At 44.3% G+C, this 27,462-nt stretch overlaps 1 protein-coding gene across 1 annotated transcript; it reads right to left on the bottom strand.

The window, feature by feature from the left end:
• Positions 1-235: 235 nt before the first annotated feature.
• Positions 236-26,521, bottom strand: LOC130316720 (uncharacterized). Its single transcript, XM_056552807.1, has 2 exons — positions 24,972-26,521; positions 236-299 (listed from the first exon to the last, which is right to left on the bottom strand). The coding sequence occupies exon 1, from the start codon at positions 26,382-26,384 to the stop codon at positions 25,380-25,382; it is 1,005 nt and encodes a 334-aa protein (XP_056408782.1). The 5' UTR covers positions 26,385-26,521; the 3' UTR covers positions 236-299; positions 24,972-25,379.
• Positions 26,522-27,462: the final 941 nt, after the last annotated feature.

Below are 27,462 nucleotides of genomic sequence, written 5' to 3' on the forward strand. Positions count from 1 at the left end.
CTAAATATCACTCATACAGCAGGGCTGTGACGACAGGGTATATTGGGCAGAAAATAGAGGGACTCCAGCACAGCTACTAAACTCATTTTTACGTTTTATTTCGACTACATTGGCACAGTGACGTCCGTGCCAGCTACATGTAATGCTAAGACATTAATTATAACAAAAAAAAATGTTTATGTACATTTAGTTTATATTACATAATACAATTATGTATGTATTATTAAATGCCAACCTGTATAGCTGTTCTGTAGAGTAGTCGACAATAAACACAAATAAGATAGCTGTAGATGAGTCTTCTGAAAAATGAAAAGGAAAATGTCACATTGACATACAGACCAATACATCATTTTCCTAATTATGGTTTTGATCTATGTATCACAACTTGTTCCAAATTGAATGCATAGACACCTTATGGTGAACATTAGAGATGAGTGAACTTACAGTAAATTCGATTCGTCACAAACTTCTCGGCTCGGCAGTTGATGACTTTTCCTGCGTAAATTAGTTCAGCCTTCAGGTGCTCCGGTGGGCTGGAAAAGGTGGATACAGTCCTAGGAAAGAGTCTCCTAGGACTGTATCCACCTTTTCCAGACCACTGGAGCACCTGAAAGCTGAACTAATTTATGCAGGAAAAGACATCAACTGCCGAGCCGAGAAGTTCGTGACGAATCGAATTTACTGTAAGTTCGCTCATCTCTAGTGAACATATGTTAAAGCATAAATATTGACACAATTGACGCCACAACAGATGACCACTTATTATAAGTAGTGTAGCATCTGGTGTCCATTTTTTCAAGACAGTGGACAGGGCAACGCATAAAGATGTGTTACCCTGTCAGGTGCCCTCTCAGATGTCCAACCATCCTGCCTCAAAATTGATGTCCTGCAAAGTTTCCCTCTGGCGTGATTTGCGGGTAAAATCATGCAAGAACTGATACCAATCTTTTCTTTTTGACAGTTCACATTCATCAAGAATCTAAATTTAACCTCCTGAGCGGTATTCCCGAGCGTGACTCGGGGTTAATTTTCCCTGCCAGAATCGGTAACCCCGAGTCACGCTCGGGGTAGAATTACAGAGTTCCCGGCCGGGCTGCACGATATATCGCAAAAGCAATGCGATATAGCGATGCGGCCCCCCGGGAAAACTTGCGATTATCTGCTCTGGTTGGCTCGCGTTGCGGGGGCCGGCCAGAGCAGGTAAAGAAAAATACTAAAAGTCAGTGTTTCCCTACCAGGGGGCCTCCAGCTGTTGCAAAACTACAACTCTCAGCATGCTCGAACAGCCAAAGGCTGTCCGGGCATGCTGGGAGTAGTAGTTTCACAACAGCTGGAGGTACCCTGTCAGAAAAACACTGAGCTAAATGTAAAAGGAAAAAGTAGTAAAATAAAAAAAACTTTTGCTCACCTAGTCCCGGTCCCTGAAGATGTCGTTCCCCTCCGTGCGCTCTGGTCCCTGCTCTATTCATCTTACAGGACCTTTCACTTTTCAGCCAATCACAGGCCGCAGTGGTGTAAAGCCTGTGATTGGCTGAAGGGGAAAGGGCTTGTTCTGCAGCAAATACACTAGGTTTGAAAACTGCCCGGCAAACCCAGTGTATCCTGCTGCAGAACAAGGTGACAAGGGGGGGATAGGAAGAATGTGACAAAGGGGGGAATGTGACAGAGGGGGGGATGTGACAAGGGGGGGGGATGTGACATGAAGGGGGGGGGAAATGTGACAGGGGGAATGTGACAAGGGGGGGGGAATGTGACAAGAGGGGGGAATGTGACAGGGGAGGGGGAATGTGACATGAAGGGGGGGATGTGACAAGGGGGGATTTGACAGGGGGAGGGGAATGTAACATGAAGGGGGAGAATGTGACAAGGGGGGGGAATGTGACAAGGGGGGGAATGTGACAGGGGGGGAATGTGACAGGGGGGGAATGTGACAAGGGGGGGAATGTGACAAGGGGGAGAATGTGACAAGGGGGGAAGAATGTGACAAGGGGGGAAGAATGTGACAAGGAGGGGGGAGAATGTGACGGGGGGGATGTGACAAGGGGGAGGGGGAATGTGACAAGGGAGGGGGAATGTGATGGGGGAGATGTGAAATGGGCGGGGGGAAGATGTGAGATTCAGTGCAAAAAATTGTACCGCTTTTGGTACAAATTTCCAGAAAGAATCATACCGCCAGGGAGGTTAATGCCAGATGGGTGATGCTTATGACAGGGTAACACAACTTTCTGCTTTCACCTGTCCGTTGGCAAGAAACAATGGACGCATGAGTCAATACAATTTATGCCAAGTTTTCATAAGTTATTCAATCAGTTGTGTCAATATTTAGGGTGAGACCACCTATGCAGGATACCTGATATATGTGAACCACACCATATAGCGCCACCTCTACCCTGTTAATATGTATTTTGAATACCATGTTACACAATTAAATTATTATGTTTTATTTTCAGATTCATTAATTGTGAGGAATACAATTTTGCATTCTGTTGCCTATGTAGCTGACTCTCCTTTATTTTGGTATAAAAACAATAAAATGGAGGGGAGTGCTTATTTCTCTAAAATTTTATAATTTTTTTTTATTAATTTATATTATACGGTTTAGTAATGGAACCAATCGTATAGATGTAGTCCATTACAAACGCAGGGATTAGCGTTTGTGCCAAAAAATAAATAACCAGGAAGCGGTAACCTCCAATTATTACCAAGTTCACAACCTAAAACGAGGTACCGGGAAGAGCCGGTACCAACAGGCCCAGAGCGTCCAAAATGGTGAACCTGGGCCTAGTTGTTAACAGGCTGGTGTTTTTTAGTCTGGGGAGGGCCAGTAACAATGGTCCTCGTCCACTCTGGTAATGTCAGGCTCTTGCTGTTTGTTTGCTATCTGTCAGAGACTGAAAAAATGGTGACATACACGTTGTTTGTCAAAAATAATTACCAAGATGGGAAAAAAAAAAAAACGTGTGCAGTTCACCATATTTTCATTCTCAGCCAGATACCAACCAAACAGCAACAGCCTGACGTTACCAGGGTGGGTGAGGACCATTGTTACTGGCCCTCCCCAGCCTAAATAATGCCAGCCTGTTACCACCTAGGCCCAGGAGCGCCATTTTTGATTCTCCAGCCCTGTTGGTACCGGCTCTTCCTAGCACCCTTGTGGCGGTGGGTACCAGGGTAATAATGGGGGGGGGATAGCGCTAGCTGGTTTTGGCGCTAAAGCTAAGCCCTGACTTAGTAATGGATTCTGTCTACAAGACAGTTTCCACTACTAAGCATTATAATGTAAATTTATTACACAAAAATAAAAAATTACAACACGTTTTATAAAAATTTTATTGAAAGAAGCACTACCACACAAGCTGTCAAAATATTTTTTTGAATTTACAACAAAATAAACGTAGTCCATCAGACAGAGTTGTAGCCCTTCACACGTATCTGAAATAAAAACTAAAAAAAAAGTTACTACATGCATGGCACTCACCCCTGTGGAGAACGTTTTTTTTAATGTGGATGCTCCAACTTTTGATAAAAAACAACCCCCATTTCCTGTGTGGGAATGATGGGAGTTGTAATTTAAAAAACATGTTGAGCCTAAAGATTTGCAACAGCAGAAGGCAACCTGTTCCTAAAATACAACCCTTATCATGGGAGTTGTTGTTTAGAAACAGTTATTCATGTGTCTACTAAAATTACTGATGATGAATATAATGAAGTATATGTTTATTGGTCTCAAGAATGTTTTTATCATGTCAGTAAGCAATACATACACACACTCATATATATATATATATATATATATATATATATCTATGGATATATATATATATATATATACCGTATTTATCGGGGTATAACACGCACCCTCATTTTACCAAGGATATTCGGGTAAAAAAATTTTTTTTACCCAAATATCCATGGTAAAATGAGGTGCGTGTGTGCGCGTGTATACCCCGATATACCCCCAGGAAAGGCAGGGGGAGAGAGGCCGTCGCTGCCCGCTTCTCTCCCCTGCCTTTCCTGGGGTCTAGAGCGCTGCTGTCGGCCCTTCTCACCCCCTGGCCGATAGCCAGGGGGAGAGAAGCGGCGCCGACAGCCAGGGGGAGAGAAGGGGCAGCGGCACCCATTGCCGGCGCCGCTGCCCCGTTGCCTCCCCCCCATCCCCGGTGGCATAATTACCTGAGTCGGGTCCGCGCTGCTCCAGGCCTCCGGCGTGCGTCCCCTGTGTCGTTGCTATGCTCGGCGCGGCGCACTGACGTCATGCGCCGCGCCGTTCAGCGCATAGCAACGACGCCGGGGACGCACGCCGGAGGCCTGGAGCAGCGCGGACCCGACTCAGGTAATTATGCCACCGGGGATGGGGGGAGGCAACGGGGCAGCGGCGCCGGCAATGGGTGCCGCTGCCCCTTCTCTCCCCCTGGCTATCGGCGCCACTTCTCTCCCCCTGGCTATCGGCGCCGGCACCGATAGTCAGGGGGACAGAACGGGCAGTGGCGCCGATAGCCAGGGGGTGAGAAGGGCCGACAGCAGCGCTCTAGACCCCAGGGAAGGCAGGGGGAGAGAAGCGGGCAGCGACGGCCTCTCTCCCCCTGCCTTTCCTGGGGCGGTATCGGCGTATAACACGCACACAGACTTTAGGCTAAAAATGTTAGCCTAAAAAGTGCGTGTTATACGCCGATAAATACGGTATATATATATGGATATATATATATATATATATATATATATATATATATGGGTATATATATATGGGTGTGTATATATATGGATATATATAAGGATATATATATATATATATATATATATATGGGTTTATATATGTATATGGGTATATATATATATATATTTTTTTTTATATATGGGCATATATATATATATATATATATATATATGGGTGTATAAATATATATATATATGTATATATATGGGTATGTATTATATATATATATATATATATATATATATATATATATACCCACACATACATATCCATATATACTCACACATACATACCCATACATACCACACATACCCATACACACCCACACATACATACCCATACACACCCACACATACATACCCACCCATATATATATATATATATATACATATATACCCATACACCTATACATATATACCCATACATATTGTGCTGCCATCGCAATGTATTTTACATGCTTGGCACTCAGCAGGGTCTGTTCCTTTAAGACCCTCCATTTTCTTGAAGCCTAGAGGCGGGCCTTCTCTCTAAAGCATAGGGCTAGATTCGGCATGTCTCATTCATTCCAGCTCCAGCCACCACAGTGACCAGATCCACAGGACTTCTTAAAGCTAATACAGACTGCAAATCTGATAAATACCAAAGCCTGTGAGTACGGAATTGTTAGTTAGCCTGTGTAGAGAGATGCTAGGCATTTGTAGATAGATAATGTGTTTTCAGTGTGTAGTAAGTGAGCACATGTTAGACCCTATCTATGTATTAGCTATGCATAATGTAAGGCACTTGAATAGCCATGCTTACATTTGTCTTTCATATGTTTGTTTTACAGTTTTACCGCACTTTCATTATATCTCAGTAAAGATTACATCAGTTAAGCAAACCAGCGTGTCTTTCCTTGAGATTCGGTATAAACTTGATGTGAAGCTGTGTCCACGAGACAGCGGAGACATTATAGTAAAAAGGCTTTTAAAACGTTATCAGAAGCAGTTAATCAGCTTTGAATCGTCCGCAGCAGTAAAAAAGACTCATAAATCCTGTGCCCTGCAGTCTGTGTCGGAGTAAGGGCGCGAAGCACTAGAAAGTGAAACTAATTCTCTCACGTGCTATAACACCGCTGTGCTGTGTCCAGTCATCATCATTATCTACGCTGCCAGCTAAATCAAGATGCAGAACCCAGAGAACAGCACTCTGACAGTTAACCCTCAATGCTCCTATAAAGAGGAAGACACCTTGCCAAGAAGTAGATCTAGGTGCACAACATTGTCTAGAGCATCCAGTCAAACAAATCTAACTTCGGTTAGCGCCGATGCATCAAGATTTAAACGCCATAGTTCTAGACACTCAAGCACCACCAGCCTGTCATCCGCTAGCGCCATAGCAACTAAGGCAAGAGCAAAAGCAGAGGCAGCTTGTGCAATGGCGTCCTATGCAAAGCAGGAAGCTGAATTGATGAAAGAACAAGCAAAAAGTGAATCTGAAGCACTTAGAAGAGAAGCTGAATTGATGAAAGAACAAGCAAAAAGTGAATCTGAAGCACTTAGAAGAAAAGCTGAAGCACTTAGAAGAAAAGCTGAAGTGCAAGCATCTTTACACTTACTGCAACAGCAGAAAAACGCTGCAGCAGCCTTAGCCGAGGCAGAAGTTCTCACAAGGGCTGCTGAAGCTCAGTTCGCTGACATAGAAACCCAGATGTCACCCCTCAGCGCAAGCCAACGTACCCGTGAGTACATACAGTCACAAGCAACCATGTACACTGACCAGCAGTTCAATGACACACCAAGGCCATCATTGACTCCACCAGCAATAAGCAACTTTGATACTATGCAACACTGCAAGACTGAATCAGAACCTCAGGGTAGGAAGTCAAGTGGTCGCATGCTCAGAGACCAATCTGCCAACCTGACAAGAGTGCAAACGGATGCTGATGTACTCCCTCCTCAAGCAAATACAAGTCTGGATTATAGCAGAAAGACTTACAATAGAGGAGAACAAAGCAGACTTAGTCAAGTACCTCATCAGCCTTACCAGCCGCAGCCATACCCTGAGTTTACACCCAGGAAGTATTCACCAGATGCAGCAAGAGCTACAGAGGTAGCAAGATTCCTGATGCGCCGTGAGATAGTGAGCGCTGGTCTCATGAAATTCGACGACCGTCCAGAAAACTACTTGGCCTGGAAGTCATCTTTCCTAAGCGGTACCCAAGACTTAGATCTGACAGACAGAGAAAAGCTTGATCTGCTCGTCAAATGGCTAGGACCAGAGTCCACTGAGCAAGCCCAAAGAATCAGATCAGTACATGTTCATGACGCAGCAGCAGGACTTGCAATGGTGTGGAGGAGACTAGAACACTGCTATGGGTCACCTGAAGTGATTGAAGATGCTCTTCTGAAGAGGATAGAAAACTATCCAAGAATGACAAACAAAGACAATCAAAAGCTGAGAGGGTTTGGGGACCTACTCTTAGAAATAGAAGCCGCTAAGTCTAGTGGATATCTGCCAGGTCTCTCATACTTAGATACAGCACGTGGAGTTGATCCCATAATCGAGAAACTTCCTTTCAACTTGCAGGAAAGGTGGGTCACTCAAGCATCAAGATACAAGAAAGAACATCGAGTCGCATTTCCATCATTTGCCTTCCTTGCTGAATTCATCGTAGACCAAGCTGAAACACGCAATGATCCAAGCTTTGCTTTCCTGAACAAGAGAACTGCAAGCTCCCCAAAGGTAGAGCAAAAACATCCAACGCCTTACAAAGAACGCAGAGCAACAGTTTCTGTACGGAAGACAGAAGTCTCGCCTGAGTCTGCAGTCAATCAGGAAGACAACACAAGTAAGAAAGTTGAGGAGCCAGACAAAATATGTCTCATCCACAACAAGCCTCATCCACTAAGAAAATGTCGCAGTTTCAGAAGTAAGACGTTAGAAGAGCGCAAAGCTTACCTTAAAGACAATCACATTTGTTTCAGATGTTGCGCTTCAATTCAGCATCTTGCAAACACCTGTCAGCACTGCACCCAGGACCATCACCATGGAAACAAGAAGTTCCAGCAACTCAAGAAGATCATGGTGGGGAGCAAGGCGAGAGTACAACGCCAGCAGTAACCTCAAAGTGTACTGAGATCTGTACAGAGCAGGGCCGCCCCAGATCATGTTCCAAGATATGCTTAGTCAAGGTGTATCCTGCAGGCTTCAGAGAAAAAGCAATCAAGATGTACACAGTCTTGGATGAACAGAGTAACAGATCTCTGGCAAAAACAGAGTTCTTTGACCTCTTCGGTGACAAAGGAAGTCCAACTCCATACACCCTGAAGACTTGTTCTGGAGTTGTAGAGACAACAGGGAGAAGAGCAAACAACTACATCATTGAGTCATTAGATGGAAAGACAAAGGTGACTCTTCCTACCCTCATAGAATGTGATGAGATACCAGACGACAGGTCAGAGATCCCCACACCTGAAGTTGCTCGTCATCACCCCCATCTGGTGCGAATAGCAGACCAGATACCAGCACTAGATCCAGATGCTGCAATCATCCTTCTACTTGGGAGAGATATCCTCAAAGTGCACAAAGTCAGAGAACAGTACAATGGGCCACACAATGCACCATTTGGACAACGCCTTGATCTCGGATGGGTCATCGTTGGAGAAGTATGTCTAGACGGACTCCACAAACCAGAAAAGGTAAATGTCTACAGAACACATCTGTTACAGAATGGTCGTACATCTTGTCTTTGCCCATGTACCAACAGTCTACACATTAAAGAGAGACTTGTAAACCCAACACATCATCCGAGTATCCAGAGGTGCATGGAAGACTTCGCCTCAACTGGAGATACAGATGAACTGGGCTGTAAGGTGTTTGAAAGAACACGAGATGACGACAAGCTAGCACCCTCGGTGGAAGATACTCTCTTCCTTGAGATCATGGACAGAGAAGTCTTCAGAGACAAATCAGGCAGCTGGGTAGCCCCTCTACCCTTCCGGTCACCACGCCATCGCCTTCCTGACAACAAGGTACAAGCAGAGAAACGCTTCACCTCGTTGCAGCACATGCTACAAAGAAAGCCTGTTACGCCTAGCGCTCCGGGTCCCCGCTCCTCCCCGGAGCGCGTACGGCGTCTCTCTCTCCGCAGCGCCCCGGTCGGTCCCGCTGACCGGGAGCGCTGCCCTGTCATGGCCGTTGGGGATGCGATTCGCACAGCGGGACGCGCCCGCTCGCGAATCGCATCCCAGGTCACTTACCCGTTCCCGTCTCCTGCTGTCATGTGCTGGCGCGCGCGGCTCCGCTCTCTAGGGCGCGCGCGCGCCAGCTCCCTGAGATTTAAAGGGCCAGTGCACCAATGATTGGTGCCTGGCCCAATTAGCTTAATTGGCTCCCACCTGTTCCCTGGCTATATCTAGTCTCCTCCCTTGCACTCCCTTGCCGGATCTTGTTGCCCTTGTGCCTAGTGAAAGCGTTTTGTGTGTTTATAGCCAGTGTACCAGTACTTCTGCTATCCACCCTGACTACGAACCTTGCCGCCTGCCCCCGACCTTCTGCTACGTCCGACTTTGCTTCTGCCTACTCCCTTGTACCTCGCCTATCTTCAGCAGCCAGAGAGGTGAGCCGTTGCTAGGGGATACGACCTGGTCACTACCGCCGCAGCAAGACCATCCCGCTTTGCGGCGGGCTCTGGTGAAAACCAGTAGTGACTTAGAACCGATCCACTAGCACGGTCCACGCCAATCCCTCTCTGGCACAGAGGATCCACTACCTGCCAGCCGGCATCGTGACAGTAGATCCGGCCATGGATCCCGCTGAGGTTCCCCTGCCAGTTGCCTCTGATATCACCACGGTGGTCGCCCAGCAAGCCCGACAGATCGCCCATCTAACCCACCAGCTGTCGGAAGTGTCCACCATTGTGCACCAACATTCGCAACTTCTTCAGCAATCATCTCCTCCGCCAGCTCCTGCACCTCCTCCGCAGCGAGTGGCCACTCCTAGCCTCCGCCTGTCCTTGCCGGACAAATTTAATGGGGACTCTAAGTTTTGCCGTGGCTTTCTTTCGCAATGTTCATTGCACTTGGAGATGATGTCGGACCAGTTTCCCACTGAAAGGTCTAAGGTGGCTTTCGTAGTCAGCCTTCTGTCTGGAAAAGCCCTGTCATGGGCCACACCGCTCTGGGACCGCAATGACCCCGTCACTGCCTCTGTACACTCCTTCTTCTCGGAAATTCGAAGTGTCTTTGAGGAACCTGCCCGAGCCTCTTCTGCTGAGACTGCCCTGCTGAACCTGGTCCAGGGTAATTCCTCCGTTGGCGAGTACGCCATACAATTCCGTACCCTTGCTTCTGAACTTTCCTGGAATAATGAGGCTCTCTGCGCGACCTTTAAAAAAGGCCTATCCAGCAACATTAAAGATGTTCTGGCCGCACAAGAGACTCCTGCTAACCTGCATGAACTCATTCATCTAGCCACTCGCATTGACATGCGTTTTTCTGAGAGGCATCAAGAGCTCCGCCAGGAAAAAGACTTAGATCTCTGGACACCTCTCCCACAGTCTCCACTGCAATCTGCGCCTAGGCCTCCCGCCGAGGAGGCCATGCAAGTGGATCGGTCTCGCCTGACCCTGGAAGAGAGGAATCGCCGTAAGGAAGAGAATCTTTGTCTGTACTGTGCTAGTACTGAACATTTTTTGGTGGAGTGCCCAATCCGTCCTCCACGTCTGGGAAACGCACGCTCGCACCCAGCTCTCGTGGGTGTGGCGTCTCTTGATGCTAAGTCGACTTCTCCACGTCTCACGGTGCCTGTTCGGATTTCTACGTCAGCCAGCTCTCCCCTCTCAGCCGTGGCCTGCCTGGACTCTGGAGCTTCTGGGAATTTTATTCGGGAGTCCTTAGTGAATAAATTCCGCATTCCGGTGACCCGTCTTGTCAAGCCACTCCACATTTCCGCGGTCAACGGAGCCAGATTGGACTGCACCGTGCGTTATCGCACGGAGCCCCTCCTAATGTGCATCGGACCTCATCACGAGGAAATTGTATTTTTTGTCCTTCCTAATTGCACTTCTGAAGTTCTCCTTGGACTACCCTGGCTTCAACACCATTCCCCAACCCTGGATTGGTCCACTGGGGAGATCAAGAGTTGGGGTCCCTCTTGTTCCAAGGACTGCCTTCAACCGGTCCCCAGTACTCCCTGCCGTGACCCTGTGGTTCCTCCTGTATCCGGTCCCCCTAAGGTCATTAAGGACTCTGCCTGCCACAAGAAATACCTCTCCCCCCCTCCCAGTCCCATCAGGCAAACCTCTGTGTCCCCTCTTGGCCCTCGTCCTGGTGTCACACTGCCCCGTGCCAAGTCTCGCCCTCTGCCCTCCCTCCCCATCCCTACTCCTGCTGTTCCGCCTGCTGTTGAGGAATCCCTCCATCCTTTCCCGGTGTCCTCATCCCAGGGGAGGCAGTTACCAGACAAAGAGAAGGGGAGACCTAAGGGGGGGGGTACTGTTACGCCTAGCGCTCCGGGTCCCCGCTCCTCCCCGGAGCGCGTACGGCGTCTCTCTCTCCGCAGCGCCCCGGTCGGTCCCGCTGACCGGGAGCGCTGCCCTGTCATGGCCGTTGGGGATGCGATTCGCACAGCGGGACGCGCCCGCTCGCGAATCGCATCCCAGGTCACTTACCCGTTCCCGTCTCCTGCTGTCATGTGCTGGCGCGCGCGGCTCCGCTCTCTAGGGCGCGCGCGCGCCAGCTCCCTGAGATTTAAAGGGCCAGTGCACCAATGATTGGTGCCTGGCCCAATTAGCTTAATTGGCTCCCACCTGTTCCCTGGCTATATCTAGTCTCCTCCCTTGCACTCCCTTGCCGGATCTTGTTGCCCTTGTGCCTAGTGAAAGCGTTTTGTGTGTTTATAGCCAGTGTACCAGTACTTCTGCTATCCACCCTGACTACGAACCTTGCCGCCTGCCCCCGACCTTCTGCTACGTCCGACTTTGCTTCTGCCTACTCCCTTGTACCTCGCCTATCTTCAGCAGCCAGAGAGGTGAGCCGTTGCTAGGGGATACGACCTGGTCACTACCGCCGCAGCAAGACCATCCCGCTTTGCGGCGGGCTCTGGTGAAAACCAGTAGTGACTTAGAACCGATCCACTAGCACGGTCCACGCCAATCCCTCTCTGGCACAGAGGATCCACTACCTGCCAGCCGGCATCGTGACAAAGCCAAATATGAAGAAACACTTCCAAGCCTTCATGCAGAAGATCTTTGATAACAATCAAGCTGAAAGGGCACCACCACTACAAGAGAACCAAGAACACTGGTACTTACCAATATTTGGGGTGTACCATCCTCAGAAACCAGGCCAGATACGCGTAGTATTTGACTCTAGTGCGAAGCACAAAGGCATCTCACTAAATGATGTCCTTCTCAGCGGACCTGACCTGAACAATACACTCCTTGGAGTACTCATCAGGTTCAGAAAAGAACTCATAGCAGTGACAGCAGACGTACAACAGATGTTCTACTGTTTCCTTGTTCGTGAAGATCACAGAGACTGCTTAAGGTTCCTGTGGTATACAGACAACGACTTTAACAAAGAAATCACAGAGTACAGGATGAAGGTACATGTGTTTGGAAACAGCCCTTCTCCAGCTGTAGCTATCTACAACCTGAGACGAGCAGCACAGCAAGGTGAAAGACATGGTCAAGAAGCCACACAGTTCGTCATGAAGAACTTCTACGTAGATGATGGACTTGCTTCTTTCTCCAGCAACGAAGAAGCTATCAACGTCCTGAAAAGTACAAGAGAAATGTTGGCAGAATCCAACATAAGACTGAACAAGGTAGCTTCCAACAGCAACAGAGTCATGGAAGCATTTCCAATGGAAGACCGTGCTAAAGACCTCAAAGACTTGGATCTAGGAACAGAATCACCACCCTTGCAAAGAAGTCTTGGGATTAGTTGGGACCTGAAGACTGACAGTTTCACCTTCAGGGTCTCCAGAGAAGAGAAGCCATTCACAAAAAGAGGTGTCCTATCTACAGTCAACAGTCTTTACGACCCCCTGGGGTTCGTAGCACCCATCATCATGCAAGGTAAAGCTCTTTTGAGACAGATCACTACTGAGCAAGAACAAAGTGACTGGGACGTACCTCTACCTGAAGAGAAGAAAATGCAGTGGAAGTTGTGGAAAGACTCATTGTTAGAGCTTGAACAACTCAACATCCCTAGACCATACGTATCTGTTTCCTTGTCTGCTACAAAGAGAAGAGAAATATGCATATTCTCTGACGCCTCCACTATGGCTATCGCATATGTCGCCTACCTTAGGGTAATAGACACTGAGGGACAAAGTCATGTCGGGTTCCTCATGGGAAAATCTAAGCTGGCTCCCAGACCGGCTCACACTGTCCCATGTCTAGAACTTTGTGCTGCTGTCTTAGCTGTAGAGATGGCAGACATGATTACAACAGAACTGGACATCGAGATCCATGCAATGAACTTTTATACAGACAGCAAGATTGTGTTAGGATATATTCACAATGCTTCAAGAAGATTTTATACATACGTGGCCAACAGAGTGACACGTATCAGAAAGTCTACAAGTCCAGAACAGTGGCATCACAACAGCACAGACAAGAACCCAGCTGATCATGGGACAAGACTGGTGCCAGCCGCTGCGCTCAAGCAAACTAACTGGTTTGTAGGTCCATCCTTTCTTCGTAAACCAGAAACCAAAGAAACTACTCAGGTAGAGACCTTTGAACTCATAGAACCAGATCAAGACAAAGAGGTAAGACCTCAAGTGACAGTTTCTAGGACTATAGTTACAAGAGACAGTCTGGGCACTCATAGATTTGAAAGGTTTTCCAGCTGGAAGTCGCTGACCCGTGCAATCGGAAAACTTATCTGTCTAGCCAGATCCTCCTGCAGAGCTACCAATACTGATCAGCGTAGCAACGACCACCTTGAACAAGCCAAGGTCACGATCATCAGATGCGTCCAACAGGAAGTCTTTAAAGAAGAAATCCAAGGCCTTCTGAAAAAGGAAGAGATTTCTCAACACAATTCACTCAAGGACTTGTACGCCAAGCAATGGAAACAAGTTCAAAGTCTTGCGGACATTTTCTGGAAGAGGTGGAGACAGGAATACCTGGTGATCTTCCAGCCATGCAAGAAATGGCAAGATGACAAACCCAATTTACAAGTTGGAGACGTTGTCTTACTGAAAGACTCTCAGGCCCACAGGAACGAGTGGCCTATTGGACTCATTGTGGGGACTGATCCTAGTAGTGATGCTAGAGTTAGAAAGGTTGAAGTTAGGATTGTTAGACAGGGCATTCCCAAAGTGTATGCAAGGCCAATTTCTGAAGTAGTTTTACTTCTGTCCAAGGGTTAGTGGCATAACAAAAAAGTATGCCAGGTGGGGAGTGTGCTGCCTTCGCAATGTATTTTACATGCTTGGCACTCAGCAGGGTCTGTTCCTTTAAGACCCTCCATTTTCTTGAAGCCTAGAGGCGGGCCTTCTCTCTAAAGCATAGGGCTAGATCCGGCATGTCTCATTCATTCCAGCTCCAGCCACCACAGTGACCAGATCCACAGGACTTCTTAAAGCTAATACAGACTGCAAATCTGATAAATACCAAAGCCTGTGAGTACGGAATTGTTAGTTAGCCTGTGTAGAGAGATGCTAGGCATTTGTAGATAGATAATGTGTTTTCAGTGTGTAGTAAGTGAGCACATGTTAGACCCTATCTATGTATTAGCTATGCATAATGTAAGGCACTTGAATAGCCATGCTTACATTTGTCTTTCATATGTTTGTTTTACAGTTTTACCGCACTTTCATTATATCTCAGTAAAGATTACATCAGTTAAGCAAACCAGCGTGTCTTTCCTTGAGATTCGGTATAAACTTGATGTGAAGCTGTGTCCACGAGACAGCGGAGACATTATACATATACTGTATACCCATACATATATACCCATACATACATTCACCCTTACATATACTGTATACCCATACACATATATACCCATACACATATATACCCATACCCACATATATACCCATACATATATACCTATATACCCATACACCTATACATATATACCCATACATATACTGTATACCCATACATGTATACCCATACATATACTGTATACCCATACATAATTACACCCATATATATATATATATATATATATATATATATATATATATATATACACCCACACATACATACCCACCCATATATATATATATATATATATATATATATATATATATATACATATATACCCATACATACCTACACACATATATACCCATACCCACACACATATATACCCATACCCACATATATACCCATACCCACATATATACCCATACATATATACCCATACATATATACCCATACATATATACATATTTACCTATATACCCATACACCTATACATATATACCCATACATATACTGTATGCCCATACATGTATACCCATACATATACTGTATACCTATACATGTATACCCATACATATACTGTATACTAGAGGTGCACCGAAATGGAAATTTCAGAACCGAAACGAAACCGGAAAAAAAAAAAATGTCTGGCCGAAACCGATACCGAAACCGAAAATGACTTCTCCCCGTCTTCTGGTAGAATGCAGCACTCCGCTCATTAGATTAGATTCCCCCACATTAGATTGCCAGCTCCCCCACATTAGGTCAGGAGTTCCCCCACATTAATAGGCAGCTCCCCCATAATAGTAGGCAGCTCCCCCACATTAGTAGGTAGCTCCCCAACAATAGTAGGCAGCTCCCCCACATTAGGTCAGCATTTCCCCCACAATAGTAGGCAGCTCCCCCACATTAGGTCAGCATTTCCCCCACAATAGTAGGCAGGTTCCCCACAATAGCAGGCAGTTTCCCCACAATATTAGGCAGATCCCCCAACAATATTAGGCAGCTCCCCCCACATTTGTAGGCAGCTCCCCCCCACATTAGGTCAGCAGTTCCCCCACAATAGTAGGCAGGTTCCCCACAATAGTAGGCAGTTCCCCCACAATATTAGGCAGCTCCCCACAACAATATTAGGCAGCTCCCCCCACATTTGTAGGCAGCTCCCCCCACATTTGTAGGCAGCTCCCCCCCCCCAATATTAGGCAGCTCCCCCCCCCAACAATATTAGGCAGCTCCCCCCAACAATATTAGAAAGCCCCCCCCCAACAATATTAGGCAGCTCCCCCCATAATATTAGGCAGCTCCCCCCCACAATATTAGGCAGCTCCCCCCCCACATTTGTAGGCAGCTCCCCCCCAACAATATTAGGCAGCTCCCTCCAACAATATTAGGCAGCTCCCCCCACATTTGTAGGCAGCTCCCCCTCAACAATATTAGGCAGCTCCCCCCACATTTGTAGGCAGCTGCCCCCCAACAATAGTAGGCAGGTTCCCCACAATATTAGGCAGCTCCCCCCCATTTGTAGGCAGCTCCCCCCCACATTAGGTCAGCAGTCCCCCCACAATAGTAGGCAGGTTCCCCACAATAGTAGGCAGTTCCCCCACAATATTAGGCAGCTCCCCCCAACAATATTAGGCAGCTCCCCCCACATTTGTAGGCAGCCCCCCCCCACATTAGGTCAGCAGTTCCCCCACAATAGTAGGCAGGTTCCCCACAATAGTAGGCAGTTCCCCCACAATATTAGACAGCTCCCCACAACAATATTAGACAGCTCCCCCCACATTTGTAGGCAGCTCCCCCCACATTTGTAGGCAGCTCCCCCCCCCAATATTAGGCAGCTCCCCCCCCAACAATATTAGGCAGCTCCCCCCCAACAATATTAGGCAGCTCCCCCCCAACAATATTAGACAGCCCCCCCCCAACAATATTAGGCAGCTCCCCCCACAATATTAGGCAGCTCCCCCCCACAATATTAGGCAGCTCCCCCCACATTTGTAGGCAGCTCCCCCCAACAATATTAGGCAGCTCCCCCCAACAATATTAGGCAGCTCCCCCCACATTTGTAGGCAGCTCCCCCCCAACAATATTAGGCAGCTCCCCCCACATTTGTAGGCAGCTGCCCCCCAACAATAGTAGGCAGGTTCCCCACAATAGTAGGCAGCTGCCCCCCCACAATATTAGGCAGCTCCCCCCACATTTGTAGGCAGCTCCCCCTCACATTTGTAGGCAGCTCCCCCCCACATTAGGTCAGCAGTTCCCCCACAATAGTAGGCAGCTTCCACCCACTCCACAGACATACAGCTTCCAGCCATATACAGTGTATGGCTGGAGGCTGTATGTCTGTACTGCTGCCCCCACAGTGATCCGGTCACCGCTCCTCCGGCCCGGGGCCACATCTACTGCTATGGCCTATGGACCATAGCAGTAGGTGCCGGGACCGGAGGAGCGGTGACCGGAACACTGAAGAAGATGACGCGGTCACTTACCAGGCCCCGGCCAGCGCGCATTATCCTGCGACGATCCTGCGGTCCTCCTGCTTCTCTTTGGTTGTACGCACGGGACGTCAGTGACGTCCCGTGCGTACGACCATAGAGGCGGAGAAGCGAGGGACCGAAGGAGGATCGCAGGAGGACGCCGGGGAATGGTGAGTGACCGGCGGACATCCTTATGTCCCGAAAAGATTTGCCGGTCCGGGCATGCTGGGAGTTGTAGTTTCACAACAGCTGGAGGCCCCCTGGTTTTTAGTATACAGTATTAGGTTTTATATGCGCTGGCCGGCCCCCACCTGCAGCCACACACGGGAGCCGGCCCGGGCACATAAAAAGAAGTATTTCTATCCCGGAGAGCGCGCCCCCCCCCCCCAGATGTTGCGCACCGCCCACGAGTGCCTGTTTGCAACTTGTGCTGTGGGCGGGCAGGGGAGGTGGGTCATTATCGGCACATTTTTTGTTGTTTCGGCATTTCCCCGAAACAGCTATTTTCGGCCGATATGTATCGGCCGCCGATATACTGCATCCCTACTGTATACCCATACATAATTACACCCATACATATATATATGTATATATATATATATATATATATATATATACACACCAATACATAAACCCATACCCATACACATATATACCCATACACCTATACATATATACCCATACATATACTGTATTCCCATACATAATTACACCCATAAATACATATATACACCCATACATACATATATACACATATACACATATACCCATACACATATACACCCATACACCTATACATATACACCCATACACATATACACCCATACACATATACATACACACCCATACACATATACATATACACCCATACCCATATACATATACACCCATACACATATACACATACACCCATACACATATACACCCATACACATTTACATATATACCCATAAACCTATACATATATACCCATACATATACTGAATACCCATACATATATACCCATACATACCTACACCCGTACATATACTGTATACCCATACATAATTACACCCATACATATTAATATATATATATATATATATATATATATATATATATACACACACACACCCATACATACATATATAAACCCATACACATATACACCCATACACATATACATATACACCCATACACATATACATATACACCCATACATATACACCCATACACATATACGTATACACCCATACATGTATACATATACACCCATACACCTATACATATATACCCATACATATACTGTATACCCATACATATATACCCATACATACCTACACCCATACATATACTGTATACCCATACATAATTACACCCATACATATTTATATATATATATATATATATATATATATATATATACACACCCATACATACATATATACACCCATACACATATACACCCATACACATATACATATATACCCATACACATATATACCCATACATATATACCCATACACATATACATATATACCCATACACATATATACCCATATACATATACACCCATACACATATACATATATACCCATACACATATACCCATACACATATACATATATACCCATGCATATATACCCATACATCTATACATATATACCATACATATACTGTATACCCATACATATACTGTATACCCATACATTATATATATATATATATATATATATATATATATATATATATATAATATGTATGGGTGTAATTATGTATGGGTATACAGTATATGTATTGATATACAGTATGTATGGGTATATATGTATGGGTATACAGTATATGTATGGGTATATATGTTTAGGTGTATGGGTATATATGTATGGGTATATATGCATGGGTATATATGTATATGTGTATGGGTATATATGTATATGTGTATGGGTATATATGTATATGTGTATGGGTGTATGTGTGTATGTAAATGTGTATGAGTATATATGTATATGTGTATGGGTATATATGTGTATGGGTATATATGTGTATGGGTATATATGTGTATATATGTGTATGGGTATATATGTGTATGGGTATATGTATGGGTATATATGTATCGGTATATATGTGTATGGGTATATATTTATATGTGTATGGGTGTATATATGTATGGGTGTATACATGTATGTATACATACATGTATGTATACACCCATACACATATACACCCATACATATATACACCCATACACATATACACCCATACACACCCATACACATATACACCCATACACATACACATATACATATACACCCATACACATACACACCCATGCACATATACACCCATACACATATACACCCATACACCTATACATATACACCCATACACCTATAAATATACACCCATACACCTATACATATATATCCATACATATATACCCATACATATACTGTATACCCATACATACCTACACCCATACATATACTGTATACCCATACATAATTACACCCATACATATTAATATATATATATATACACACACCCATACATACATATATACACCCATACATACATATACACCCATACACACATACATATACACCCATACACACATACATATACATATATACCCATACACATATACATATATGTTTCAACTTGGTTTTTATTAAAGGATTTTAGAATGTAACAAAGGATAAACAAAAGACAATAAATGGGATAATAATGCTGCAGACATGACATATAATGGACTCACAATAACCGCACTAATACTTAGTATAAATGACGTGTGGATCTGATGTCGCGGAAGGTCCGGACTGATCTCCAATATGAACACGGTAATAGGGAAGATCTAACCAGAAGAGTCCAGTGGGTGGGGGAATATAATGGTGTATACATGTCCATATACACGATGATCTGTGAGATCCTGGGTTATGTAGGATTTGTCAGCAGTGTAAATAATGGGGTATAATAAGGGGTAATAACAATACCACCTAACTGTATAATAACAAAGAACACAATGTTCAGTATGAGACCTTCATGTTCTAGTAAACAATAGATATGGAGATTTAGTGCTACAATTATATTATAAACTATTATAGGAAACGCCACAAAATCAGAGTTGTTACTTATTATACTCACTATTATTATTGATATGAATGGGAAGTAATATTCCGGATTCACCAGGTGCGTCCCCATCTCCAGTTTTGCTATATTTAAGCTCAGTGTGTGATGTCATATGTAATACACGTAACTGTCCCTGATCCAGTATCCAGGTATTATATTTTGGTCCAGCAGTGATGTCATGTGTGATGTCATATGTAATACACGTAACTGTCCCTGATCCATTATCCAGGTATTATATATTGGTCCAGCAGTGATGTCATGTGTGATGTCATATGTAATACACGTAACTGTCCCTGATCCATTATCCAGGTCTTATATATTGGTCCGGCTGAGGCTTAGAGCAGAATTTACGTGGAACCATCACAGAAGTTATTGGCCGATTGAGGGAATTTTGTAAACCAGGATTTCCATTTGTGTCTCATCTTTTCCCCACACCCTTGTTGATTTGCCAGAGCCCATTCATATGACCCATTGGTGGAGACGTTATCGATGACTTCTTGGATGTCTGGGATATTTGGAGTTTTCCAGCGCCTCGTAATGAGGAGTCTGGATACATGAAATATGTGGCATATGGGGATTCGCTGGGGGAATGGAATATTCTCTATGTCAATAAATAACAGGGCCAACTCAGGGGTTATCTGTTATCACCTTGAGACTACGTTGTTTTGTCTCTCTGTTTAAAGTCAGTCATGTTGTTTGCATCTATATACACGTTTATCAGGTGTCAGGATGTGATTGTGGTACTTGTGACCGTCTGCAGGCATTCTCCATTGTATGCAATTTTTGCTGGGGACATCGCCCTTAGCAGCGGTTGACAAGTGCAGGGCCTCCACCCCAGCGAAGGTGCACAATTGCACTTGGGGTTGAGTTTCCTGCTATAGCCATGTCCATGCAAATATAAGCCGGCAAGCGTCTTTTAAGGCTTATACCAATGCACCCTTTTATCTTATTGGGTAGCATTGGGGGTTTCACCTGTGAGGCCTGCTATATATAAACCAGCAAGGGTGGGGCTTGTAGCCTGTCTCCCCCCTCCCATTGTATGTGTGCTGAGTTCACACTGGAGGCGACTGGGGAGCAGTCTGCAAGTTGGACCTTAGGCTGCTGTATATCTGGTTCCTGGTTCTATGCATCTGGCCAGGCAAAAAAGGTTGGTGGTTAGGTCCCGCATAACATGAGAAACCTTGGCGTGGTGTGCGGGCTCAGGTATGTCCTGCATATAAGGATATACTGGCTAATGTCTCATTTTTACATCAGTTTTGAGGATTAGCTAATATCATTGTATATATTTACCACAGGATTGAAACCCCACTTTTGTCCATAGGTGCGGGTCCTCTACCCCATTGTATGAGTGCACAATTGCACTTGGGGTTGAGCACCTGTTATCACCTTGAGACTACGTTGTTTTTTCCAACTCAGGGGTTAATGAGATCGGGGAGATCAATAAATCATTAATCAATGAATTTATATTTGACCAAAAGTGCTTGAGCTTTGGGCAGCTCCATAGAATATGTTTGATGGATCCAATTCCACCGCAGTCCCTCCAGCAATCCATAGAAGCGAAAGGATACATTGTAGATAGACGGAGCGGCGTATAATGCCATCTCATTAACACTTTAGCATACGATTCCCAGTGGGAAGCACATCGGGTAGACTTCTTAGCCAAGAAGAACGCTTTCTCCCATCTCATGGAATTCAACGTTAATTTGAGATCGTTCTCCCACTTTCCTAGATGGGAGAATTTTGCCTCATTATATCCGTTTTCATTAAAGAATTTATAGGACCACGCTAAACCTTTCTCTAGGTATGAGTGCGGATTGTGTAGGGTGTCTGCTAGGAATTGGGGGAGGTTGACATCTTTATGGGATAAGTTTTTAATGGATTTCTGTATTATTTGGAATGTAGCTTCCTCTATATCTGGGAGGCCATAGCGGAGCTGTAATTCATGGAAGGAAAGAAGACGGTCCCCTTCAAAAAGATCTGAGACATATTTTATTTGCTTATCTGACCAGGTGGAGACGTCCTGCAAGGAGGTGTATAGGACGAGGGAGGAGAGGGGAATATTACATTGGGAACCAGAATGGGGATTTCTCTCTGACTTGCTGTAATCTGCCCACAGTTTTAGCATTGCTTTGACTGGTGGTAGAACAGTAAATCTTTTAATAGGAAGCAGTTTTCCTGCGACTAGTAATACATTTGACCAATTGTCTACATTTAGCGTCTCTTTCTCTACACGTTGCCAACCAATGTTGCCACGTTCTGGTATTAACCAGGCTTTGGTTTGGGATAATATGGTGGACTTCCAGTAAGCCTCTATATTTGGCAAACCAAATCCTCCATCTTTAATGGGGCCTAGAAAAATCTTTTGTGCGACTCTCGGAGGGGAACCCCCATATAAATTTCAGGAGTTGTTTCTGCAGAGCATTGAATATATATTTGGGAGTTGGGATAGGTAGGGCTCTGAACCTATACAAGATTTTCGGTAAGATAAACATCTTATATAAAGTCAACTTACTCAGCCAGCCTGTCTCATTCTTACTTATATCATCTAATTCTTTACCCAGGGATGTTATTAAGTTGGGGTAATTACTTTTAATAAGATTTCTTGGATTATTAGTGATTTGGATACCTAAGTAGGTTAATGATTCTTCTGCCCATTTGTAAGGAAATTTTTGACCAATGATGTCCTTCTCCTCCCTTGACATATGTATACTCAATAAATAACATTTCTTCTCATTTAATTTATAATAGGAGACTTTACCGAAGTCATCCAGAAGTTTTTGAGTTGTCAGGAGTGAGGAGAGTGGGTCTGATAGAAGAAGAATGACATCATCAGCGTAGAGGCTGATTTTATTTTCACTGATTGAATGATCAATTCCTTTAATGCTGGGGGATTTGCGAATTAGAGAGGCGAAGGGCTCCATCACTAAAGAGAAAACTCCTTCTCTGCATTTAGTGACAAGAGCAGAGAAGGCGTCCGTTTATGATCTGCTAGAGCCACTAGGTCTATTACTCGTCTGGTGCCATCATAGGTTTGACGGCCTTTAGTAAACCCAACCTGGTCCTCACCAATGATGAAAACGGTTGGCTATAAGCCTTGCATACAGTTTTGATATCTTCATTTAATAATGATATTGGTCGTAGGGCTGAGGGCCAGGTGGGGCTTTTACCAGGTTTGGGTAATGTGACAACATGCGCTGACAGCATCTCTATCGGAAACTTACCAGACCTCATAGTCTCATTAAAAACCTTTTCCAATAGAGGCACCAGGGTATCTGCAAAGGTTTTATAATAGAAAGTAGAATAACCGTCCGGGCCAGGGGATTTATGGAGTTTGGCTTGTCCGATTCCTGTATGAATTTCTTCTGAGGAGAACGGCCGTGATAAGAAGCTATGGAATTTGTCAGGAATTTGAGGGAGATCACATCGGTCTAGGAAGCTGTTAATTTCTTCTAGGTCTGGCTGATGAGTATTGGGGTCTTTATTCAGATTATATAAATCATAATAATATTTACTGAATTCATCAGCAATTTCTTGGGGGTGATAAATTTTGTTTTTTGTGGAGGGATTTTCTAGGTGACTTAATCTAGTTTTAATTCGCATTTTATTTATTCTGTTTGCCATTAATTTTGATGATTTATTGAAATCATTATAATAGAGTATTTTAAGTCTCCTCATTCTTTTATCGAATCTTGAAACTAATAATTGGCGTAGATGTAGTTTAATCTGTCTAAGTTCAGTCTCTACTTGATGGGAGGGGTTCTGTTTATGAGATGCTTCTATTTGGGATAATTTGGTTAGAGTTTGGTTTATTTCAGCCTCATGTAGTCTTTTTTGTTTTGAAGTGGCCTGAATGATGAGTCCCCTGATATACGCCTTACTTGAGTTCCACAAGAGGAATTGATCATCAGTTGAAGGAGAATTTATGGCTATAAATTCTGTAAATTTTTCCTTTATGAGCTTTACAGTTTGTGGGTTGCCCAACACAAAATCATTACATTTCTAGATGTAGGTATTGCTAGGGTGGTTTGGAATATGAATTTTTAGAAAAATGGGGGCGTAGTCAGACCAAGTGATTTGAGATATTGAGCAGTCTTTGACATAATTCAAAGCGTCTTTTTTCAACAGAAAATAATCTATTCTAGTATAGATTTTATGTGCAGCTGAGTAAAATGTATAGTCTCTTTCGTTGGCGTGAGCGCACCTCCATATATCCAGGAATTCGTGTTGGGCAAACCATTGTTTTAGTTGAGTAGGTGGAGTGGAGCTCTGTGAGGCGGTATCCTCTGAGCGATCACAACTATTAGCTTCCCCTCAGCTATACGGTTTATTTTTTTGATCAATTTGTTAAGGAAATTAACTTTTGAGCTGTTTGGGCCGTATGCGTTTACTAGGGTGAACAACTGATTATTAATCTCACATACAATAATCAGATATCTCCCATTGATATCCCTTAGTATTTCTATTAGGTTGAAGGCGACAAAGTTTCTAACCGCTATTGCTACTCCGGCTGACTTCTTTTTTGAGTTGGCCAAAAATATGTTAGAGAAATTTTTGTTTAAAAAATTAGGATGATCGCCCTCCTTAAAATGTGTTTCTTGTAAACACAAGATGTCAACCTTATTTTTCCTCGCCTCTGTCCAAATTAAGGAACGTTTGAAAGGGCTGTTAAGTCCTTTCACATTTAAACTCATAAATTGGACTGTCATGGTGGATCAGTAGTGGAATGATGTGAGTGAGTAGTGTTTACCTGAACCCTTTGGAGGGTCTTATTCATGGGGAGGAGGAAGCTTCTGCACCCGGTAATTCGGAGGGAGGAATATCGTCTCATACTGAAACACAAAGAAATCTGTGTAAACAACAAAACAAACATAACATTTTCAATTAATATAACCAACAATTAGGAGTAGTGTTGTCGGGAAAGTGCAGATTCAATATCTGCGCAACTGGGGAAGTTGCAGGAAAAAGGGTAAGTTCTTTAACAATTATATAGTTCCTCATGTTGGGTTGCTCCCGGGTACTCGGGACCAATCCGTATTGAGCTTTGAGAATCTTCGCTGATCATCCTTTGGAGCATTGTCAATTTGAATGTCTCATTTCTGAAGGAGCTCTTTGCCTTTCTCCACTGAGGCAATAGAATAGGTTTTCCCATTTCTGGTCAGTAGGATTTTAGTTGGGAACCCCCACTTGTAGGGTATGAGGGAATTGGGAGAGGTCGGTGTATAGAGACAGGTGCTGGAATGGTTCTGGTGTTTTTTTGTAGTTTCCTGCATTCAGCGAGCAGTTGTTCTTTGACATGGAAGTAATGGATCCTGGTGATGACGTCTCGTGGTATCTCTTCCGGTAGATGTTTTGGTTTATATAACCTTTGAGCTCTGTCCACAGTCAGTTCTATGGTGTCCACTGTAGGAATCAGTGTTGCTATGAGGTGTTGGACATATTTTTTCAGGTCCGCATCCTTAACAGTTTCGGGTACACCTCTGATTTTGACATTATTTCTCCTCCCTCTATCCTCCATGTCTGCCATTTTGATTTTCATGGCAGAGATTTCCTCTTGAAGAGAAATGACTTTGTCAGTGAGGCCGTTGTGATTGAATGCAACTTCTTCAATTCTCTCATCTATTTCAGTCACTCTTTCTTCTAAAGTGTCCAATCTGTCAGAGATTTTTGTGATGGCGTCATTGAGATCTTTTTTTATAGATTTTCTGAGGGACAGCATCATCTCTTTCATTAATTCTTCTGATGCAGGTGAGGTTTTAGATGCTTGAATTTGTGTAATGGGGTCGTCAGAGTCATCCTCCATATCAGATGGAGTAGAATGGTTGTTTCCGTCGTCCCATCTCCCTTTGTGTGTTTCTGGGCTCGCCGTAGCTGATTTATTGCCAGTTGTATTTGGTGTAACTGGATCTCTTTCTTTCCGTTTGACGTAAGTAGATCTTTGAGGTAGTGCATCACTTGGTGTGACACTTTTTTTAGGTGATTTGTTCCGAATTCTGTTACCTTGTTCTTTTTGAGAACCATGGGAGGTTCCCAATATATCAGATTGCAATAGTTCCATTTCAGTACGGCGTACATGGTGAGTTTTTTGTTCTTTGTTCTCAGATGTTTTTTTAATAGAAGGATTGTTGGAGGTTTTCCATTTATTTTGAGGATTGGAGGCCATTTTGGTGTAAGTAAGATGAGATATAAAGACTGTCCACTAGAGGGCGCAGTGAAGTTGTGGCACTTCAGGGGTAATTGCACTTTATATGAAGGAAAGAGACAGTGAGGACTTTCCTCCTGTGTGATCTCTTCAGGTTATTGCTGAGGAACAAGTGTATGAGCTTTATAATGAGCACAGAGATATAGAGAGGAGCTGTGTAGTGCTGGCACGTAGGTCAGTACACTGTATATATACTCTGCATTCCTGGGACAGTTATGTCTGTATTGTACTCTGTATTGTACTCTGTACTCTGTACTGTACTCTGTATTGTATTCAGTACTCTGTATTGTACTCTTTATTTGTATATCTGTAGTCTTAGGGCACTGTATACAGCAGTTATATACTCTGTATTGTACTCTTTAGTTATATGTCTTGTGGTGTTAGGACACTGTATACAGCAGTTATATACTCTGCTCTCAGCTGTTCAGGCTGTATTCTCCTCAGGAGCTCTGTACTCTGTATTGTACTCAGTACTCTGTATTGTACTCTTTAATTATTTGTATATCTGTAGTCTTAGGGCACTGTATACAGCAGTATATACTCTGCTCTCAGCTGTTCAGTAGTATTGAGCGGCATATGTCATATTCGAATTCGCGATATTTCGCGAATATATGGACGAATATTCGTCATATATTCGCTAAATTCGCATATTCATAATAGTCGCGTTTTATTTTCGCATACGCGAAAATTAGCATGTGCGAAAATTAGCATATGAAAAATTACCATAAGCGAAAATTCGCATATGCGAAAATTAACATATGTAAATTTTCGCTTACGGTAATTTTCGCATATGCGAAAATTCGCTCGCCAGTCTCACACAGTAGTATTTGAGCCTACTTTACACCACACAAGCTGGAAGAAGAAAGGGGTGATCACTGTGATGTGTACTGTGAAAAAAAAAAAAAAAAAGAATATTCGTAATTACGAATATATAGTGCTATATTCGCGAATATTCGCGAATATGCGATATTCGCGAATAAAATTCGTATTCCGAATATTCGCGAGCAACACTACTGTTCAGGCTGTATTCTCCTCAGGA

Source organism: Hyla sarda, unplaced genomic scaffold (genome assembly GCF_029499605.1).
Source record: "Hyla sarda isolate aHylSar1 unplaced genomic scaffold, aHylSar1.hap1 scaffold_1949, whole genome shotgun sequence".
Lineage (NCBI taxonomy): Eukaryota > Metazoa > Chordata > Amphibia > Anura > Hylidae > Hyla > Hyla sarda.